The following is a 20829-nucleotide window of genomic DNA, read 5'->3' on the forward strand; positions in this document are numbered from 1 at the left end:
TCTTTAACCTTTGTTAATTATTTTTCAAAAGTGAATTTGATGCCTGTGGAACAGCTGAACAGCAGAGGGTGAGAGGTTAAGGCATCAACAAAGTACTGGCAGAGGTGAACAGTCTTACAAAGAAGGTACAAAAGGGGGAAGAACCATACAGACAAAACAGTGAGACTGGACATACAGGCAGGGCATTGCTCGAGAAAGTCAGAAGTTCACAATGGTTGTGTAAGGTGACAGGAAAAGTTGACAAATAGGGGAAAAGTGTGGGAAGAGCTGCAGGTGGCATGTTTGGGATTAGGGGTCAGCTAGGAATAAAAGGAACATGATCTCATGGGTAGGTAAGGTAATAGGATTCATCATCCGGTGATTGTGGGTCACCATTTGAAGAAGGTGCATCTTGATATATTCAGGAAAGTTGACAAATAGGGGGAAAGTGTGGAAAGAGCTGCAGGTGGCATGTTTGGGATTAGGGGTCAGCTTGGAAAAAAAGGATCATGACCTCATGGGTAGGTAAGGTAATAGGATTCATCATCAGGTGATTGTGGGTCACCATTTGAAAAGGGTGCATCTTGACATCTTAGGAGAGGCAACTCCACAAAATGAGACAAATTAAGGGGAATCCAAGTGTTGAATTGAAGTTATCTTTATATATTTGGGGAACATAACAAAGTTATGGATTGTAGTGTGCAGGCTGATATAATTCAGGAGTGGGGTCGACTAAAAGATGGCGACGAGGGGAGCGTAGCAAGACCAAACATGATGAGGTAAAAGGCCCGCCCTCTGACTCAACCTGATTTTTGTAAGGACAACTGCATTTTCCAATAGTACTTAGGTATATGTTGTGACAACTTAGGTATATGTTGTGACAAGTTTTAGGTGATAAATGTCCACATAAAAATGAAAACATTGTTACGCAGCAACTATGAAGCGGAGGAGTCCGCAAAAAGGATTGTTGATGCCAGGAAGTTATGACATTCAACTGCATAATGACTCGATTTTCCGTATGCCATTGATTCATCGGTCTGGAAGCCCAGCTGGTAAACAAGTTCCCCAGAATCCCCACGAGGCGTCTATGGATATCCAACCTGGTTATGAAGCGCTCTATCGGTTGGGTGTAGTTGAGTGCATAATTGTGTAAAACTGGATGCATCTGCCAGGTGCATGAAGATCCTACTGATTTCTCTGGACAGACCAAACACATTCGTTTCATTTATTGGCAGTTGCAGCAATGTGGCGGCTAAAAACCCATTTTAATTATAAGGAGTGTCTCTTACCCTCCTCGCTTCCTGCACACTCTCTCAACCTCCATTATTTCCAATTGGGTACCTGCTGGATGTGAAAACACCATCACAGCTCACCACCCATGGTGGGTCTTAGGTAAATGATTGTTCAGCTGTTTGCGGAGACATTAGCTCTTCGGCGCAAAGGCATATCACGTTTGTGAGCCTCCGATGCGACAATATAGATGGGGGATAAAAAATGAAAAACACTATACGTGGGTATTTGTTGGTCATCAACCATGATGTGTACTATATAGCGCCACTTTGTGGTCGTGGGGAAGGTATTACAAGTCAGCTGTGGAAATGACTTGCAATTTTCCACTGTACATGTGGTATCATCGTATATTATATGTATGTATACTTGCACTCATGCAAGTGCCTCACTGTCCTCCGTCAGAGGGAGGAGGTATTACTCGCCCGTTGGGAGCGGGTGTTTCATCCAAGTACCATCCTGTGATATCCTGCCTCTTGCATGGAAGCACTTCATAGAACTCCTGAACTCTTCATATAACTCATGGAGCTTAACTCATAACACAGCGCAATGGGAAAAAGTGACATCTGAAAGAGAGAAATAATGCTCGCCACAATTAACAGAACAACAACGTGTGTGAAGGACATCTGATGGTGAAGTGGAACACATGACATCACACAGTTTTGGCTGTTATGGGGTGCGAACTCTGCTTTACTGCTTCACCAAGCCAATAGGTACCAACAGTATTTGAGCCGACTAGATTGCATGGACCAAGATCATAGGTAAATGATTGTGGTGGGTCATCCTGATGAGCTCCAACAAGAGCAAAATCATTGTTAATGATCCCACGATCCTTTAATTGTAACATTAGATCCTCAATCTTTAAAATAGACAGTATGAGTCGCTGAAGCTGTTTGTGCAGGAAGTGAAGTTGTACGCATGCGCTCATGGTGTTTGGTTTTTAAAGGAAGGAAATAAATTAAATAGACTATAGGCATAGCAGGAGGAGTCCATAAATTTGATATATTTTGCCTTCCTTACTTGGAGATGTCCCCACGGAGTATACACAGCACAGGCGCAACTGCGGAAGCCTTACCGTCGATCCTGCTGATTAATTATTTTCATTATTATTATTTTCTGCCTTTTTTTACTTGGTACATTATTCGAGTCCATCTTGTTTATCCTGTGTACTCTGCCCCAGCCCTCTCCCTCCCACAGATCTCCCGATGTCCCTGTTATATACTGTTGTTGTGCTTGCTTCTCTCCCTCCCTCTTGTCTCCCTTTATTATATGTTCTATGTGTTAGCTCTTACATGAGCGTCGACGTTGTATACAAAAAAAATAAATTAATTGTACTCAAGTCCCGCTGGTTAATTTTTTTTGTGGCACTCAATAAAGTTACACTTTGGGTACATTCCTTAATATTGTCGCATGACTACCCTTGGTGAACACCTTAGGGTAGCACCGATGACCAAACGAGCTGTTACTCCGAGGCGTTCAGTTAAAATGGTGGAGAATACGCATGGTGAAGCAAGAGGGAGGGGGAGAAATGGGAGCCTTACCTGAACGGCTTCCACCCAACGTCTCCACACCTGAAAAAAAACTCAAATGCAAACGGATTTAAAATGTAGAAAAATAACAGATTTATTTAAATAAATGCCGGTACAAAGAAAATGTGCTATACTAAATTCCTAAATTGGGACGTCCCCACGACAGATCTGAAAACAGACAAAGGTAAAATAACTGGAAAATAAATGGCATTTGTGTGCACTTAACTCTGATCGCTGGTGGGGTCTCGTCAGTAATCGTGGAAATCGTCTGGGGCCTTGGTGGGAACCGCACGTTCCTTGACAGGAATGGAAGCACTTGTTGTGAAGTGCTTCGTCGGGGGATAGTTCATTGGTGGGAACCGCACCGTTGGTGGAACCGCACATTTGTTGGTGGGAACCGCACATTTGGTGGCGGGAACCAGGCCTCACTGTGTGTCGCGCTCACTCCGGGCCTCTTTGCGCTGCAGCGAGCCAGCAGCGCTCGTCCACCCGTCGCTCTTGCTTGGAAAGCCGCGCTCTTCCTCCTCACGACCACCAGCAAGATCTCCAAACACGGCCGTTCACGTTCACTCCCTTGAGCTCGAGAGAAAGATGCCACCGTTCGTACGAGGTCCAGGCGAGAAAAAGCGCAAGAGGGAATTCGGTCAGAGTAAGGAGCCAAGGAGAAGAGAGCAAAATGTCCGCTAGAGCGAAAAGCCAAGAAGAAGAGAGAGAAAAATGTCCGCTGGCGCGTTCTTTTATCACCCAGGCTCTGACATGATCTGGGGTCCTTCACCTATCAGCGAGTCACTTCCTACCAGCCCTTCCCTGCTCCTATCAGCAAGTCCCATCTTACCCCAGGCTTGTGCCAATCAAAACCACGACCAATCACTGCCCTTCTGGGTGTGGCCTCACGGATCTTTCGTCCTATGTGCTTTTAAAGTCAATGTCAGCAGCAGAAGCGCTCAATGTCCTGGCTTCCGGTAGGTTTTTAATTAAAGTGTTTAAATGCGCGCGATTGGCTAGTGTCTATGGCGTGGTGCCAAAAGGGACATGGGAAATAAATTAGAGAGGTAACGACATACAAGGGATAAATTACCCATAATCCCTGAGCTAATTAACATACCCCACTCCTCGTAATGCGGACAAAGACGCACCTTACACGACATCTGGGCTAATACAAATTCCCTACTTATTACATGGTGGTTCTTCTTCTTCATCAAGACATACGGAGCATGCTAATTTATGCATTCTACTTGGTCTATGGTATCCCCACCCCCTACAAACGTAACAATATTTTCTTCACTCAATATAATTGTTGAAACTTCAGAAAAAGTTGGGTTTAATGCTTTGGCAATGTGGAGAAGGGGGAAGGACAGCCTTGCTGAAAGCTGAGTAAAAGATATACACTTAGTTATAAGAATCGCTAATGTGTTCAATTTTGTTGAATTTCACTCCAGATTTCGATTTTTACATATATATATATTTTTGATATATACAGAGACAAGGCTTGTGTAAGATCTAACACATTACAAACGAAAAAATGCACAAACCCATAACACATACAATAAATAAAGGGAGCGGGAAACAAGAGGGGAAGAGAGAGGGAAGCATACAAGCACAACAACAGTAGGGAACAGGGACGTCGGTAGATCTGTGGAAGGAAGAGGGTCGGTGGGAGGGGGAGGGCAGGTGGAAGAGGGTGGGAAGGGGTATATGGTATAAAGCAAATGAACATTACTAGGAATTTCAGGAAAGAAGTTGGAGATTGAAAGAGGTGGATTTGGGGTGTTTTAATGGGGGTAGAAAAGATGAAGGTTTTTGTTAGGGGAAGATTAGATATTGTGGTGAACAGCTTTTTTCAAGAGCTGGATGGAGGAGAAGGATTGAAGAGAGTGTGGAAGTTTGTTCCAGAGGCGGGAGAAAAGAGGAATGAAAGAGTGAAGGTGAGCAGAGAGTCTTGATTTTGGCAGTTTCATCAGGAGAGGGTTGCTGGCAGATCTTGTGCGTCCTGCAGGAAAATTTGGGGGATAGAGCACAGATAGAGCAGGGGAAGCTTGGATGGAGTGGAGTCGGTAGAAGACAGAAATACCACCAATGTGGTATATCTAAAAATATATGTATATCTATAATAATAAAAGGCAGTGTGTGTTAGTGTTTCACTGTGTGTGTGTGCCAGTGTGTGTGTCTCCTCCATAACTCCAAAACCATGAAATCTCGTGGCTTCAAAATTTGCATGCATGCTTGTCGAACTCCAAGGGAGTGCATGAATGAAAACTGTATATTTGGATGTGTTTAAACACCCCCTTTTGAAAATCATTATGCTAAAATGTGCACTAAAACTAGAAACAGGCTTACCTTTGGCCAGCCTGCATTCAGGTCACTCAGCTCAGGGTCTTAATTCCGCCATTTTGTCTGTTCAGCCCAAAAACTCCTTTGTTTCAGAACAGGTTGGTTTCTGTGCAATAAAGCTTCATAATCTACGAATGGTAATATCACTGATTTTAATAAATAGGAATTGCTGTATTCCTGTACATATCAAAATGCTTATAAACACCAGTGTTCTTGCCTTTATTTAATTAACGCACACGTTTTACATATAACATGCGATAAGCTCGATAATCTCTTCACCTGAACCAAATTTCAAAATTTTAACTGCGGAATTGCCATTAGCAGCATTTCTGACTCCTAAACAAGTGTTCATTTGTACAATTCAGACATTGCTGGATGGACACTCAGGGCATCTCAACAGTTTTGTTGGAGGGCTTGCTTGAGTGCTTAATCCGCTTGGCGAGAGTTCTACAGGAAGCTTGGTAATGGAACACTCTGCTGTTCACCATTTTCTTACATTTTATTTGCTTTATTTGTCGTTTGACTTTGATGATTATACATGACTTTGAATGCTATTCTTACATCCGTGAAGTTAGGGCGGGTTTCACTTCACCCGTTTCCCGATTCAAAGTGTGGATTGTACCATTACAAAAAATGGGGAGTTGTTGATTGTACCATTACAAAAAGAGGGGTGTTTATTAAACCTCAATACTATACCATAGAACAGCATTAGTCGCAAAATTGTATATGCCACTGAGGTGGGAGTCCGCAGGTGGGGTCGGAGGAGGGAGCGGAAGGAGCGGGGTGGAAGGACCCTTCTCTTCTTATGCTGCCTTCCCTTATCCGCTCACACTGCCTTTCCCTCCCTTTGTTGAGGGTGCCGTCGATAGCTCGCCTACTCTTCACAAAGGACAACTGTGTAACAATCTGAACATAACTGAATTTTGCTAACATTGATATACCTTTAACATGTTTGCTGTTTTTACCATGTATATTGAAACGGTGATTTTTACCTCCGCACCGAAGGTGGATGAAGGTTATGTTTTTACCCCTGTCTGTTTGTCTGTGGGCACTATATCTCAAAAGGTTGTGGACAGATTATGGTAAAACTTGATGTATGAGTTGTGCAAGTGACAAGAACAAGCCGATTACATTTGGGTTCGGGTCAGAATCCAAACTGGCATATCAGTGTATACAAAATGTAAACTGTTCAGCCTGGCAGAGGTATGTGCTCTTTACCGATTCTAGTATTAACCTTGTGTTGATAAAATTTTTGCTTCTTTTTACCACAATTTATGGTTGTTTTTTTTCTGTAATAAATTATCCAGGGGGGATAATTAACAGTTGAAGAAAGCATTATCACAGAAATTTATGGGGATGTTCCATAAGACCAAAAAATGAGATACTCGAAATAGTAAAAAAAAAACCTCAAATTATTTTTTATTTTTACCGACGACATGTTGCGTGACTACAAGAGCTTCGAGTTGCTGTTGTTGTTCAACATATATATATATATATATATATATATATATATTTATATATATATATATATATATATATAGACTTGGCATTTAATATGGAATTTTTTTTTTTTCTTGACTTGGGTTTACTTTCTTGACTCAGTATATCAATCTGGTGAGTTTCTTTTACACTTCGGTGATTTATTTGTTAAAAGAACCATGTCACTGATTGTCTGTCGCAGCAAGAAGTCAACAACAGGATTATATCACAGGTGGCGTGGCAAAATGTACGGACAGGTGCATTTGATGATTGGCTTCACAGTCGGGTATACAAGGGTTGTTGCGTTCTGAATTAGTGGAAAACAACTGCTGCACGTCTCCAAAAGTTATTGCCGCTTCCTCTGGAGATGGTCCGTCAACTCGACAATGCTGTTTGTCATGGAGTGGTGGCTTTATGAAATTACGGCATGAAACAGCGTGCTGTTGCTCGGCAGTATGGCATCACTCAAGGTCAGGTGTCAAAGATCCTGAAACGAAATTCTCAGAGGGGTGTCCCTACTCCAATACCGAGGCCAGGACATCCCCGCAGAACCACAAGGAGGGATGATCGCCAGCTGCACCATTTAGTCCACAATGGCCGTACCAAGTCAGCTAATCGGCTTAGGGCTGAGTGGCAGCAACTGACAAATGTGCCTGTATCCAGAAGGCTAGACAACCAACGACTGGTTCAAGCAGGCTATCGTGCCAGGCGTCCCCTGAGAAAGGCACGCCTGACCAGACAACACCGCCAGCGCCGATTGCAGTGGGCCAGAGAGCACCGTCAATGGCAGCCAGGACACTGGAATCATGTGATCTTCAGTGACGAGTGTCGATTTCTGATCTATCGTTAAGATGGCCGCATCCGAGTGCGCAGACAAGTGCATGAAGCCTACAACAAAGATTGTATAGTGCCAAGAGTCCACGCTGGAGGTGGTGGGGTGACCGTTTGGGCTGCTTTTCATGCAGGTGGGCAAAACTGACCTGGTTGTTCTGAATGGAAACCTGAACCAGTTCAAGTACAGGGCCATTCTGGAAGAAACATTGCTTCCATTTGCTCGTGCAGCCTTTTGAGGAAACTTTGTCTTCCAAGATGACAATGCACGGCCTCATCGTGCTCGCATGATCCAACACTTTCTTGCTGACCGTGGTGTAGAGCATATGGAGTGGCCTGCCATGTCCCCGGATATGAATCCGATAGAGAACTTGTGGGCAGAATTAATGCGTCAAATCGACCACTTGGACCAGCAGCCTGCCTCTGTGCGTGAATTGCAGCAGGCTATTGTCACTGCATGGCAAGCGATTCCTGTCCAAACCTTGGCAAATCTCGTGAACAGCATGCCTCAACGTGCACGTGCTCTCCTGAATGCTCGTGGGGGTTACACGAAGTACTGAACTGTAATTTTACTGTCCATAATCCCAGTCGTAATTTAACTTTTGTTTTTGTTAAAATAAAATTTGGCTAATGTGCAAAATAAAGAGATACTTCTGGAAAACGCACAGAAGTTTAACACAGTACTGTCCGTGAATTGAGTTCGACATCAGTTTACATCACTTTCGAGGATCAATTTATTTGTTTCGAAATGACAAATGTGGTTTTTGTTTCTTTTAAAGGTCACATTAACAACATCTAGAATAATTTCAACATAATTCCAATGAACTTTTGGTTCTAAGTCATCTTGAAAAGTAAGTTCACCCCCCAAAAAAATATGCCATATTAAATGCCAAGTCTGTATGTACACATATATGTGGGTGGAAGATGCATGAAGTACTGGAGGAATGGAAGGAGGCATTTGAGAAACATGGGCTGAAAATGAGCATGGAGAAGATGGAGGGGATGTGGGTCAGGCAGCAGAGAAAATAAATGAACATGGATGACCTGACAGTTGTCCAACAGTCCGCTGATGCAGCAGAAGAGGTGCTGGGACGACTGGAAAGGTTGATGCGGTGGGCAAGAATGGGATTTAAAGCAAGAAAGTCGAGGAGTGTGGTGGTGAGACGAGGAGTGGTGGATAGCATGCACAGGTTTGAGCTGGGACGGGAGGTGGTTCCATCATTGACAGAGGCTTCTGTGAAGAGTTTGGGAAGATGGTATACAGTGGAGTTGAATGATGTGGGAAGAGTGGAGGAGGTGAGGAACAAGCTTTTGAGAGGTTTGAAGAGGATTGATGGATGTGGTTTGCCAGGTAAGTTGAAGGTATGGTGTTTGAAGTTTGGATTGATGACACGAGTATTGTGGCCATTGATGATGTATGATATTGCAATTGGGCATGTAGAGAGGATGGAGGTTGTGGTGAGTGGGTTTGTGAGGAGGTGGTTGGGAGTGCCACGTTGTTTGACGAACATTGCCTTTTATGGTCAGGGTGGAAAACTCCAGTTTCCCTTGACATCATTAACCGAGGAGTTTAAGGTGGTGAGGGTGCGGGAGTTCATGATGTTGCGGGATTCAAGTGATGCAATGGTAAAGAATGCTCTCCCAGAGAAGAAGGGAAGTCGGAAGTGGAATGCAAGAGCAGAGGTGGATGAGATGGAGGAGCGTGAGTGTGTGCAACAGGAGGAAGTCATGGGGATGGTACAGCACGGGAAGCATGGCTTGGGGTGGATGAAGCATGAGCGATGGGGAAAGGCATGTATGAAAGAGAGGAGGAAGATGGTTGAGAGGGAGGTGAGAAGAAAGGAGGATGAGGGGAGATATGTGAAAGCAGTCGGTCAGGCACAGCAAAGTGCGTGGACACGGTGGGAAGCGGTGAAGACATTGAAGCCACTGAAGGTGAGAACATTGAAGTGGCAAGAGATTTGGAGGATGGAGCCAATAATGTTCAGTTTCCTGTTGCGGGCAACGTATGATGTGCTTCCGTCACCAGATATTGTGGGGGTTGTTGCAGGAGGAGAGATGTTATGTGTGTGGAGGTTTGGGAACGGTGCAGCATGCACTGAGTGCATGTTCAGTAGCATTGGCAGCAGGACAATACAGGTGGCGACATGATCAGGTGCTGGCGGTGGTAGTGCAGATGGTGCAACAAGAGGTGCTGAGATCGAGAGAGAGAGAGAGAGAGAGAGAGAGAGAGAGAGAGAGAGAGAGAGAGAGAGAGAGAGAGAGAAGAGTGGAGAAGGAGACTTATGGGGGAGAGGTGTGGTTTGTCAAGGAGGGCCAAGTGGTACGAGGTGGAAAGAGGAGGAGGTGGAAAGCAAGTGGGCTGTCAGATGCTTGTGATTGGCAGGTGGTGGCAGACCTGAAGCAATAATTGATATTCCCAGAGGAGATCTGTGTGACAAGGTTGCGGCCTGACGTTGTCATCTGGTCAGGTGCAACAAGACAGGTCATCTTCAGGGAATTGTCTGTACCTTGGGAAGAGAACATGGAGGAGGTGCACGAGAGGAAGAGAGGAAAGTACAGTGGGCTGGAGGCAGGGTGCCGGGAGAAGGGTTGGCGAGTTTCGTGTCAGCCATTGGAGGTGGGGTGTAGAGGGTATATTGGCAATTCCTTTTCTGCATTTCTTGCTCGGCTTGGAGTGTGTGGGACAGAAAGGAGGAGGATGTGTGACAAGGTGGCCCAGGTTGCCTTGAAAAGCTCACTTTGGATTTGGAGGAAGTTTATGGAGGCACGTCGAAAGGTGTAGGTTGAGGTTGTGGGTGGTGGTTCATTTTCATTTCAGCCTAAAGGGGTAGTGACTGAGTGTGGAAGAGAAATGGAGATGTGTGTGTGTATGTGTGTGTGTGTGTGTGTGTGTGTGTGTGTGTGTGAGTGTGTTGCAGGAGTTTGTGTGTGTGTGTTTTTTTGCAGGAGGGGGTGTGGTTTTGCATGAATGTGTTTTTGTTTGAGTGGTGCATGTTGTAAGGGTAAGTGGTCGGTTTTTTTTTTTTTGGTGTGTGAGTGAGTGGATGAGGGGCTGTTGATTCTGGGAGTGGATGCAGTTTTGTTGTTGTAGTCTGTGTTCTCACTGGCTGGGGGTGGGGGTATGTACGCATCCAGGTGTAGCTGCTGCATGTGGAGGCGTATGTGCCCCTGCTAGCCCACCTTAGCTGACCGTATAGAGGTTTAAGGGCCAAAACGGTATGATGCTGAGGACCTCGATTGAGGACCCGGTCAGTGAGGCACACTTGTGACCAGCTGTGTTTTGAAATTATGTATATGTATATACAGTATATATGTATATATATATATATATATATATATATATATATATATATATATATATATATATATATATATATATATACATACATATATATATATATGTATATATATATATTTTATACATATATGTATATGTATATGTATATATATGCACATATATGTGGATGGGAGATGCAGGAAGTACTGGAGGAATGGAAGGAGGCATTTGAGAACACGGGCTGAAAATGAGCATGGAGAAGATGGAGGTGATGTGGGTCGGGCAGCCGAGAAAATAAATGAACATCGGGCCAGAGGGAAGGAGATCAGACAAGGAAATAGGTTTCAGTATTTGTGTGGAACAGTGACCGGGGATGGTAGGTCAGAGGCAGAGGTGCGGAGGAGGATCCAGGTGGGTGTGAATGCGTGGAGGAGGGTGGGGGGTGTAATGGCAGACAGAAAGATTTTAAGGAGATTGAAAGGGAAGGTTCTGATGTCATGTGTAACGCCGACTTAACTTTACAGTCTGGAGACGGTGGCATTGACAGAGACAACAACAGAGGCTGCAGGTTTGCGAGAACAACTGGGTCAGGAGGATTGTGGGAGTGAAGAGGGTGGATAGAAGGAGAATGGATGAACTGAGGGAGGAGATTTGTGTGCAGATGAGCTTTACCAGGAGATTGGTGAAATACCGGCTGAAATGGGCTCAACACGTGGTGTGGAGGGGGGAAGAAAGAATGGCGAAGAGGGCGGATAGGTTGAGGGAGCAAGGTAGGAGGAAAAGAGGTAGACAACAATTGAGATGGGAGGAATATATGAAGAGGGATATCAGTAAGGTGGGGGTGCTTGGAGAGGTGGAGAGAGTTGGCTGAGGACAGAGGGAAGTGGAGGAGTATCGTGGTCAAGGCAGGGCAGGAGCTTGGTGCCAATGGACCTCACCACTTATGGAGAAATGGAAGAGGAGGAGAACAATAAATCATCGTAAAATATAGAAATTTAACAAATTACACCTCGTTAGAATTTTAGACTGTTGTGTGAGTTGGCTGTTTGATAGAGTAAGTAAAGACCTGTCCGGTGCGGGTTTGATTACCCCGCTGATCACTCTCTCAAATCCACACTTGGCAAACGCTGTACGCCAAACACCCCTCAACATGATTTGATGGAGGCCATGCCCCTCTTATCAAGGTGAGGGCTATTGTGTCTCTCCATTACCCCACGCGCGTGAAGCGAAAAGTGGGGTAAAGCAATAAGCCCACTTCTGTCTGTCTGTCTGTCTGTCTGTCTGTATACAGACGTCAGTCTATGATCGAGGAGCAACTTGATTTCAAATAAATGTTATATTTTGAACACTAGAACACAAATCGGACAAGAACCTGCAGTTTAGCAATACTTGGACAAAATATGATGGCATTTTACGTCATCTGAACCAATCAAATTTGCCGCTCGCAGACCCCGCCCCTGTCCTTGTTTCTCGAGACTGCGCGGGGTAAGGTGTTCTATGAACTCAAGTTTGTGGAACGTTTTGAATGCCCAACATCTACCTACGGCCTCCGAATGACAGGCTACGGACTTATCGATCATCCGTACATTCGGTGCTTTAAATGCACATTCCTGAAAGAAGTTGATGATTTTTGACGTTCGAAGGTGGATTTACGCGCTACCTTAGTTCACGGGTATTTATGGAGCATTGCCAGAAGCATTGAGAAGGTGTGCGCAGGTAACGGTCACTCGCCTCTGACATTTCGGAGCGTAAAGGGTCGTAATTTGGGGAAACCCCCCAAGAACAAAAGCTGGGCTTCTTTTTCACTCGACAAAACGTAGTATACACAGCAACGGTACTTCGGTGCTCTGAATGGTCAAATGAATGCGTGAATCCGTGTACGGCCGCACGGGTTGCGCCGCAGCGGCCTCGGACGGACATCTCGAGGTCTTTTCAGGCCATTGTGCGTGGAGTTAACCCGGGCTTTAGGGAGGGTTAACCCCGGCGTTTAATGAGGCCTCGGACGGCGAATGACGCCTCGTTCCCGCACAATGATCGCGCGGGGGATCCTCCGCGCGACCGCCTCGCGGGGGGCGGGAATTCATGAATGGCGCGCGCGACTCAATGGACCTTCGGCGGGGGCGCATTAGCAGCGCGGACCATAAGCCCGGGATAATTGCCGGCGGCTGCTCGATGCGAGCCCAGTAACCCGCGCTCTTCCAAAATCCGGGACAAAAATGAACGATCGGGGGAACGAATTCCTATGGGAGAGCGAAAGTGGGTTTGGGGAAACCCGGGATCAAATACCGCAATGACACGTGACCTGTTCGTCCATCGTCGACTGAGGAGCTCCTCCGGGACATCTACATCAATATCAAACAAATCGATAAATATGTTCCTCGATACAATCGATATTCGAATATTGATTAAAAATAATAAATAAATAAATAACTCCATCCAACGACAGACATTTCTCCAGAAGTGTATTCTGATTGTCCAAGGGGGGAAAATATGTCTCCAAGTATAAATTACGGAATATCTTATGGGTTTTCTAGGAAAAGTACATAAATATACATCTGCAAGAAAAGAACAAAACATTTCTTACATAAATCTTTTATAACTCTGTTAAAAAGTACATATTGTACGTGAACAACGACGTGAAATGTTATGTTTTGACAATATGAAAGAACAAACGTACTAATTCATGGCCGTGTCTACAAAACGGTCCGAATCGGGTTGTTTCGATGTCCCACCTGGCATACAGGTAACACACACAACGAGCGAACAGCACAACCGCTGACGTCATTTTTCAGATGACGTAAGAGACGCCGCTGCAAACTTTTCAAAACTACTGTTAGGATTCCCTGGTGGAGCACTCGGCTCGGTCTGGAATTTGGGATTCCCGCGTCCCGTCGGGGTCTCCGTCTTTGCGCTACACCTGCGAGAAAGGTAGCCGTTTCGGGTACGACGTCGGGACGGTGCTCCCCGTGGTCGTCCCGACGAGTCCCGAGCTCGCGTCGATGTAGAACGCCGAGCCGGGTCGCTTGGCAGATCGACAACAACGCCGGTAAAAGCGCTTCCACGACTCCAGGGTCTTTCCCGACCAGGTCCAGGCTCCGGACGTGATTCCCACCACGAGCGCCATGAAGTACTTGAGCATGAAGACCTCGAATCCGGGCGCGGCGCCGGCGCGCGCCGCCTCCGAGCAGGGACACCTGTACGCGCGCTCCCAGCGCGCGCGCCCGTCCTGCTCGTACAGGAGGCACGCGACCGCCACCGTGGCCGGAACCGTGTACAGGACCGTGAAGATCCCGATCCGGATCATCAGCTTCTCGAGCTCGTCCGTCTTGGTGCCTCCTTGCTTGATGGCGTCGCGGATGCGGAAGAGCGACACGAAGCCCGCGAGCAGGAAGAGCGTCCCGAGGCCCAGGTAGGCGACGAGCGGCGCGAGCACGAAGCCCCGCAAGGTGTCCACGCTCTGGTTGCCCACGGAGCAGATGCCGCCCACGGGGTCTCCGTCGACCGAGCTCAGGGCGAGCACCGCGATGCTCTTGACGCTCGGCACGAGCCACGCCGCCAGGTGGAAGTAGCGCGCGTAGCCCGCGATCGCCTCGCTGCTCCACTTCTTACCTGCGGCGAGGAACCAGGTGAAGGACAGGACGACCCACCAGATGGAGCTCGCCATGCCGAAGAAGTAGGTGAGCAGGAAGACGAGCGTGCAGAGCGCGGGGCCCGTGCTCGCGTACAGCACGTGCTCGTGCTCGCCGCCGCACGCCACGTTCTCGTGACCCGCGGCGAGGCGCACCAGGTACCCGGCCGACACGAACAGGTAGCAAGCCGAGAGGAAGACGATCGGCCGCTCGGGGTACTTGAAGCGCTCCATGTCGATGAGGAAGGTCGCCACGGTCGTCAAGGTCGCCAGGAAGCACAGAACGGACCACAGACCGATCCAGAAGGAGATGAAGGTGTTCTCGTCCGAGGTGAAGTAGGGCGCGTGACACGGCATGGCGCACCTGCCGACAGACCCCGTCCGAACAACCTGCCCGCCGCTCAATAAAGCCGCCATAGGGGGTTTGCAATTGCAGTGCGCCTCGCCGCAGCCTCTCCCCGGCGCCGGTACCCCTCCCGGATTGTAAGGTCTCCTCGACACCTGGGTGAGTCGCGCCACGGGCGGCCCGGGGGTGCTGAGGCGCTCGCTGCGGTTGTAGTCCATGCACAGAGTCTCGGGGTCTCTGTCCGGGTCGTCTTGCGCCGGAAGTCGCTCGCAGCGCATCCGGTCGGGCCACGCGAACCCGTACTGACGCATGAGCGGCGCACACCCGGCCTTGGCGCGCTCGCACACCGAGCGGCACGGAGGTAGCGGCTTCTTGTAGTCGTCCAGGCAGATCGGGGTGTACATGCTGCACAGGAAGAAGCGCAGGTCCGCCGAGCACTGGATCTCCACGAGCGGCCAGAACTGGTGCACCTCGAGTCCGGCCTCGTCCTGCGACTCGTGGTTGAACGCGTTGGGCATGTACGTGCGGTTGTAGCCGATGCCCCGACACATGGGCACCGTGATGTCCTGGCACGCGAGCTCCTTGACGGCGACGGCGCGGGACGTCGCCAGGTAGAGCCAGGTGACCAAGGCGACGCGCACGCCTCGCATCGTGAGGGAATTCTAAGCTTCCTCTTCCTCCTCTTAAGGTGTAATACTCGATGTATGTAATAAATAAATCGATATATGACGAGCGTCACGTGCCGTGGCTCGAGGCGGACGCGCACACCACGCGACCCGTGGGTGTGCGAACTGTGGCGCTCGGGGACCCGGGGCCCGCACAACAAGAACGGGGACCCCCTCCGCCACGGAGACCTCGCTCACCAATGGGCGACCAGGAGGGGTGGAGCTGGAAGCCCGCGGCGGGAGGCGAAGCCCGCGCTCTGCACTCAATGGTCTTGTAATTGGTCAATTAATGTTGAATTCGACGGAAAGGAGATTAAATCGTCGCCTTAAGCTCGTTGGGTAAAGCCTCCGAGATCTGGGCGTTCACCGCGTGATTTAAACATCTGCTGAGGAACGCGGCGACAAAGATGAGGCAACAGTTTGGAGACACAGACCCGCTGATTGGTTTCATTGTTGATACTGTCGTTTTGGATTCGCCCCCCCCCCTCATTCCTCCCGCCCGCGTCACACTCCCCCATGCCTACCCCCCAAACTGCTCCCCCACATCCCACCCTCCCCCCTCTACCTCCCACACCTCACCCCCCTCTCTCCACGACGATTTACAAGTCCAGTTCCTTCCTCCCCAGAGTCCATCTTTTGTTTTATAGACAAGACTAGCGAGGTACCTGTGCTACGCACAGGTGGGGAGGCGGAGGCAAACGAACAATGCAAAAACGGTGAATGCCAAAGCATGAAACCAATAAATTCCACATTCCTGTGCCACCTGTAGTTGAACAGCAAGCAAGGACAGCAGGTTCGTGAAGGACTTCCACGAAAAACGTACCTGTTTGAATGGTTCCAAATCCAGTCAATGGCGAATCTGCATATGGCGATCCGCGAATGTCACGCTTAGAAAGTAGAAGCCATCACGGCATTTCGTCATTCACCTGAACTCAATATCTCTACTTTCATTCCAAGCAGCATAACTCCAATCACAAATTAAATAGCATTAATATGAAAAATAAACTTTTACCAACATTCGGGACATAAACAAATATTTAAATCCAGATGTGGAGTTCTGTACGGTTGGGTGAATACAATTACGAATTCAAAATCGTAATTGTATTCACTCAATTCCAAACGTCATTCCAATCATAAATTGATACTTTAACAAACTACTGTTTGAAATGACGGTTGTATTGGGATATTATGAAACCAGCTCATTGCCGTCATCTGTCCACATCTGTCCAAGGTTCATATTGAGTTAATTTCAAAATCATAATTTTATTGAGGAATTTTTGTAACCTCCTACCTACCTTACAGCATCCGCTGGGACCCCAAAGCTTTCCACAAGAGGTTTGACGGGGCTAGCCCCAAAACTGAGGGAGTCGTTTGGGGATGGACAGATGGACGGACAGACAGACAGACAAACAGAGATGGATGGAGAGACGGACAGATGGACAGACAGACAGACAGACAGACATACAGACAAACAGAGATGGACAGACAGACAGACAGATGAACAAACAGACAGACAGGCAGACAAACAGAGACGGACAGACAGACAGACAAACAGAGGGATGGACAGACGGACAGATGGACAGACAGACAAACAGAGATGGACAGACAGACAGACAAACAGAGATGGACAGACAGACAGACAGATGGACGGACAGACAGACAGACAGACATACAGACAAACAGAGATGGACAGACAGACAGACAGATGAACAAACAGACAGACAGGCAGACAAACAGAGACGGACAGACAGACAGATGGATGGACGGACAGACAGACAGACAGACATACAGACAAACAGAGATGGACAGACAGACAGACAGATGAACAAACAGACAGACAGGCAGACAAACAGAGACGGACAGACAGACAGATGGACGGACAGACAGACAGACAAACAGAGACGGACGGACAGACGGACAGACAGACACTCCTGTTTTATAATATGGATGACGCACTTTTACGTTTCGCCTCCAATGGATCACAGATTTACGGGATCAAACACAAGTTCCACGATTTTCTCCCCATGGCCGATAAAAAGTTTCCGATGCGGACACGCAGACAAGACAGTGCGTGCGGAGCTGCGTAACGAGGTTCGAATCGGACGCAAGGTGCGCCGCGTGCTGATTGGTGCAGCATCTCTCGCGGCACATGAAACGCACTCACGGAGCGGCCATCGCTGGTGTGCACCGGTCAAAGGAGTGCTCCCGCCGCAGCTGGGAAGGCGAAGCGCACAAAGGGACTAATTGGGCCCGAGCGACATGAAAGGACGCGGAGTGACGGACCATGGCGGCGCAAAGAGCCCAGAGATGCCCATTAGGGTCCTTCATCTCAGAGAATGCAAAGAACACCGAGATCTGCGTCGGGAGACATCTTGTGGCTGTTCTTCGGTTCACGTCATCGCCGCTGCACCCTCGGGAACAATGGGATTGAACGGAATTCGGGTGTGAACCCGGTGTCTGAATTTCGTAGAGTTAAGAGAGGATGGAGAAAATTCGAGAAGCCACTGGAACATCTCGTTAATTGCATTGTGGGTATAAATTGGAACATCTTCCGAATTGCATTGTGGGTATAAATTGGAACATCTTGTGAATTGCATTGTGGGTGTAAATTGGAACAAGTCGCGAATTGCATTGTGGGTATAAATTGGAACATCTTCCGAATTGCATTGTGGGTATAAATTGGAACAAGTCGCGAATTGCATTGTGGGTATAAATTGGAACAGCTCGTGAATTGCATTGTGGGTGTAATTTTGGAACAGCTCGTTAATTGCATTGTGGGTATGAATTTGGACAAGTCGCGAATTGCATTGTGGGTATAAATTGGAACATCTTCCGAATTGCATTGTGGGTGTAAATTGGAACATCTTGTGAATTGCATTTGCGCATAAATTGGAACATCTTCCGAATTGCATTGTGGGTGTAAATTGGAACAAGTCGCGAATTACATTGTAGGTGTTAATTGGAGCAGCTCGTGAATTGCATTGTGGGTATAAATTGGAACATCTCGTGAATTGCATTGTGGGTGTAAATTGGAACAGCTCGTGAATTGCATTGTGGGTGTAAATTGGAACAAGTCGCGAATTGCATTGTGGGTGTAAATTGGAACTTCTCGCGGATTGCATTGTGGGTATAAATTGGAACAGCTCGTGAATTGCATTGTAGGTATGAATTGGAACATCTCGCGAATTGCATTGTGGGTATAAATTGGAACAGCTCTTGAATTGCATTGTGGGTATAAATTGGAACATCTCGCGAATTTCATTTTGGGTAAAATTGGAACATCTCGCGAATTTCATTGTGGGTGTAAATTGGAACAGCTCTTGAATTGCATTGTGGGTATAAATTGGAACATCTCGCGAATTGCATTGTGGGTGTAAATTGGAACATCTCGCGAATTGCATTGTAGGTGTTAATTGGAACAGCTCGTGAATTTCATTGTGGGTGTAAATTGGAACAAGTCGCTAATTGCATTGTGGGTGTAAATTAACCCATTTATTATGCAGGACTCAACTCGCCACCTGACAATACCTGGACCATCATGGCTCGTAATTAGGAGTCAGACATGAGAGCTTGTGGCTCAAAAACCTACGTGATGGACTCGGGCGATTCCAGTGTAATCATACTTTTTCAAATATTCCAACCGTTGAAGGTTGTATTGTCACAACCCGTGTGCTTTTCTGCCAATTCTGGAAGGTTCCACGGAGAATAAGGACTTGTCAGACAGATTTAGCTCTTTTAACGACCTCAATTGTGAGAATAACCAAGTTTTAACACGGCTAAGATCAACTTTTACTTGTGAAATAGGTGACATGAAAAGGAACAGAAAGGATCGAGCGAGTTGCATCCAAAATTACAATCCCAGGATTATTGTTGGAATAAATTTTAATCTCAGGCAAATTATGTATGTGTGTGTGTATATATATATATATATATATATATATATATATATATATATATATATATATGTATATATATGTACATATATATATATATATATATATGTATATATATGTATATATATATATATATATATATATATATATATATATATATATATATATATATATATATTATATATATATATATATATATTGTTGCGGAATTCCAACGTCGGCCTCTTCCCCCTTATCGAGGGGGGATTAATCCCCTCGTCTATGACTGACCGACATGGTCCCGGGGGTATGACGCCACGCCCGGTCGACGCTGGGTAGGGTAGTAGGCCCAAACGTCCTATGACCTAATTACCAGCGCCTCCCGGCACGCGAGGAAATACTCCCGCTCACGGCCGCAGCGTAATAGATGTTTGCACCGAGCGAAGCGAACTGCGGCGTGAGCCGTTTATCCAAGACTAAACCCGATTCATGTGCGTCGGCCGAATCGCGCCACGTACACTCAATTTGGAAACCTCTAAAGCGACTGAACGAGCATGAAGAAGAAGAAGGCAAAGTAGGGAATAACAGGATTTATTACTAATTATATACAAATCATCAAAAGAACCAAGGAGAAAGAAGGATAAGAAAATAACTGGACAGAAAGAAGCAAGGAGACACAGTGCAAATATTAACTTAACTATACAAGCTTACTTAATAAACCCCAAGACAACATGAAAGACGGACAAATGGGCAGACTCACACAATGGATGAAGGCAGGAACGAATGGCAGGAACGAATGGCAGGAGGTGGATGGCTGGACAGATGAGGTGGGATCTCCGGGCGGGAAGGATGCGGGTCCGGTCGGTGTGTGCTCGACGTGAGCAGCCACCGTTAAAGCTCAACGCTGCGGCGTTGAAGCTGCTGTGCTCCAAGCTCCGATCGTTCAAGCTGCTGTGCTCCAAGCTCCGATCGTTCAAGCTGCTGTATCCGACGCATCCCTCTCACCACCTCTCGCGGGGGCGTTGCGGGACGGGTTATATAGGCCACACCCTCGAGCCTACGCGAACGTTCTCTCCACGCCCTCTCAAAGCCAAACCCCTCGTTCTTGGTTGGTCGGCAAGGGCTCTCCTGGCTCCACCCTTCGATGACGAGGTAGAGGCACGCCTTTCTTCCTCGACTCGACCGCATGCTCAATGGAGGCAAATGCAGCAAACCCAGCAAACCTGGCACTTTGAAGATGCCATGGGGGCGTCGGAGGGACCTATCTTATTTAATTGATGCAACGCAATGAATTTAGTGGACCACAGAGCCTTATACTGACATATATTAACGACATAACTACCGAGGGGAAATCTATGATTGGCTACGTGTGTGCGATGGATTAACTAAGGGCAACCTTTGATCTTTACAATTGGAGGGTGATATTTACAAGTTTTACATCAAATTACACACACTATTCCCAAATCCTCAACAATATATATATATATATATATATATATATATATATATATATATATATATGTATGTATGTATGTATGTATGTATGTATATATATATATATATATATATATATATATATATATATATATATATATATATATA

At 46.8% G+C, this 20829-nt stretch overlaps 1 protein-coding gene across 1 annotated transcript; it reads right to left on the minus strand.

Annotated features, from left to right (window-relative positions):
* Window positions 1–13161: 13161 nt before the first annotated feature.
* On the minus strand, window positions 13162–15529 carry LOC137434326 (frizzled-8-like). Its single transcript, XM_068127225.2, has one exon. It carries the CDS (start codon window positions 15338–15340, stop codon window positions 13628–13630), a length of 1713 nt encoding a protein of 570 aa, XP_067983326.2. The 5' UTR covers window positions 15341–15529; the 3' UTR covers window positions 13162–13627.
* Window positions 15530–20829: the final 5300 nt, after the last annotated feature.

This window comes from Myxine glutinosa, unplaced genomic scaffold (assembly GCF_964187855.1).
Source record: "Myxine glutinosa unplaced genomic scaffold, kmMyxGlut1.1 SCAFFOLD_2236, whole genome shotgun sequence".
NCBI lineage: Eukaryota > Metazoa > Chordata > Myxini > Myxiniformes > Myxinidae > Myxine > Myxine glutinosa.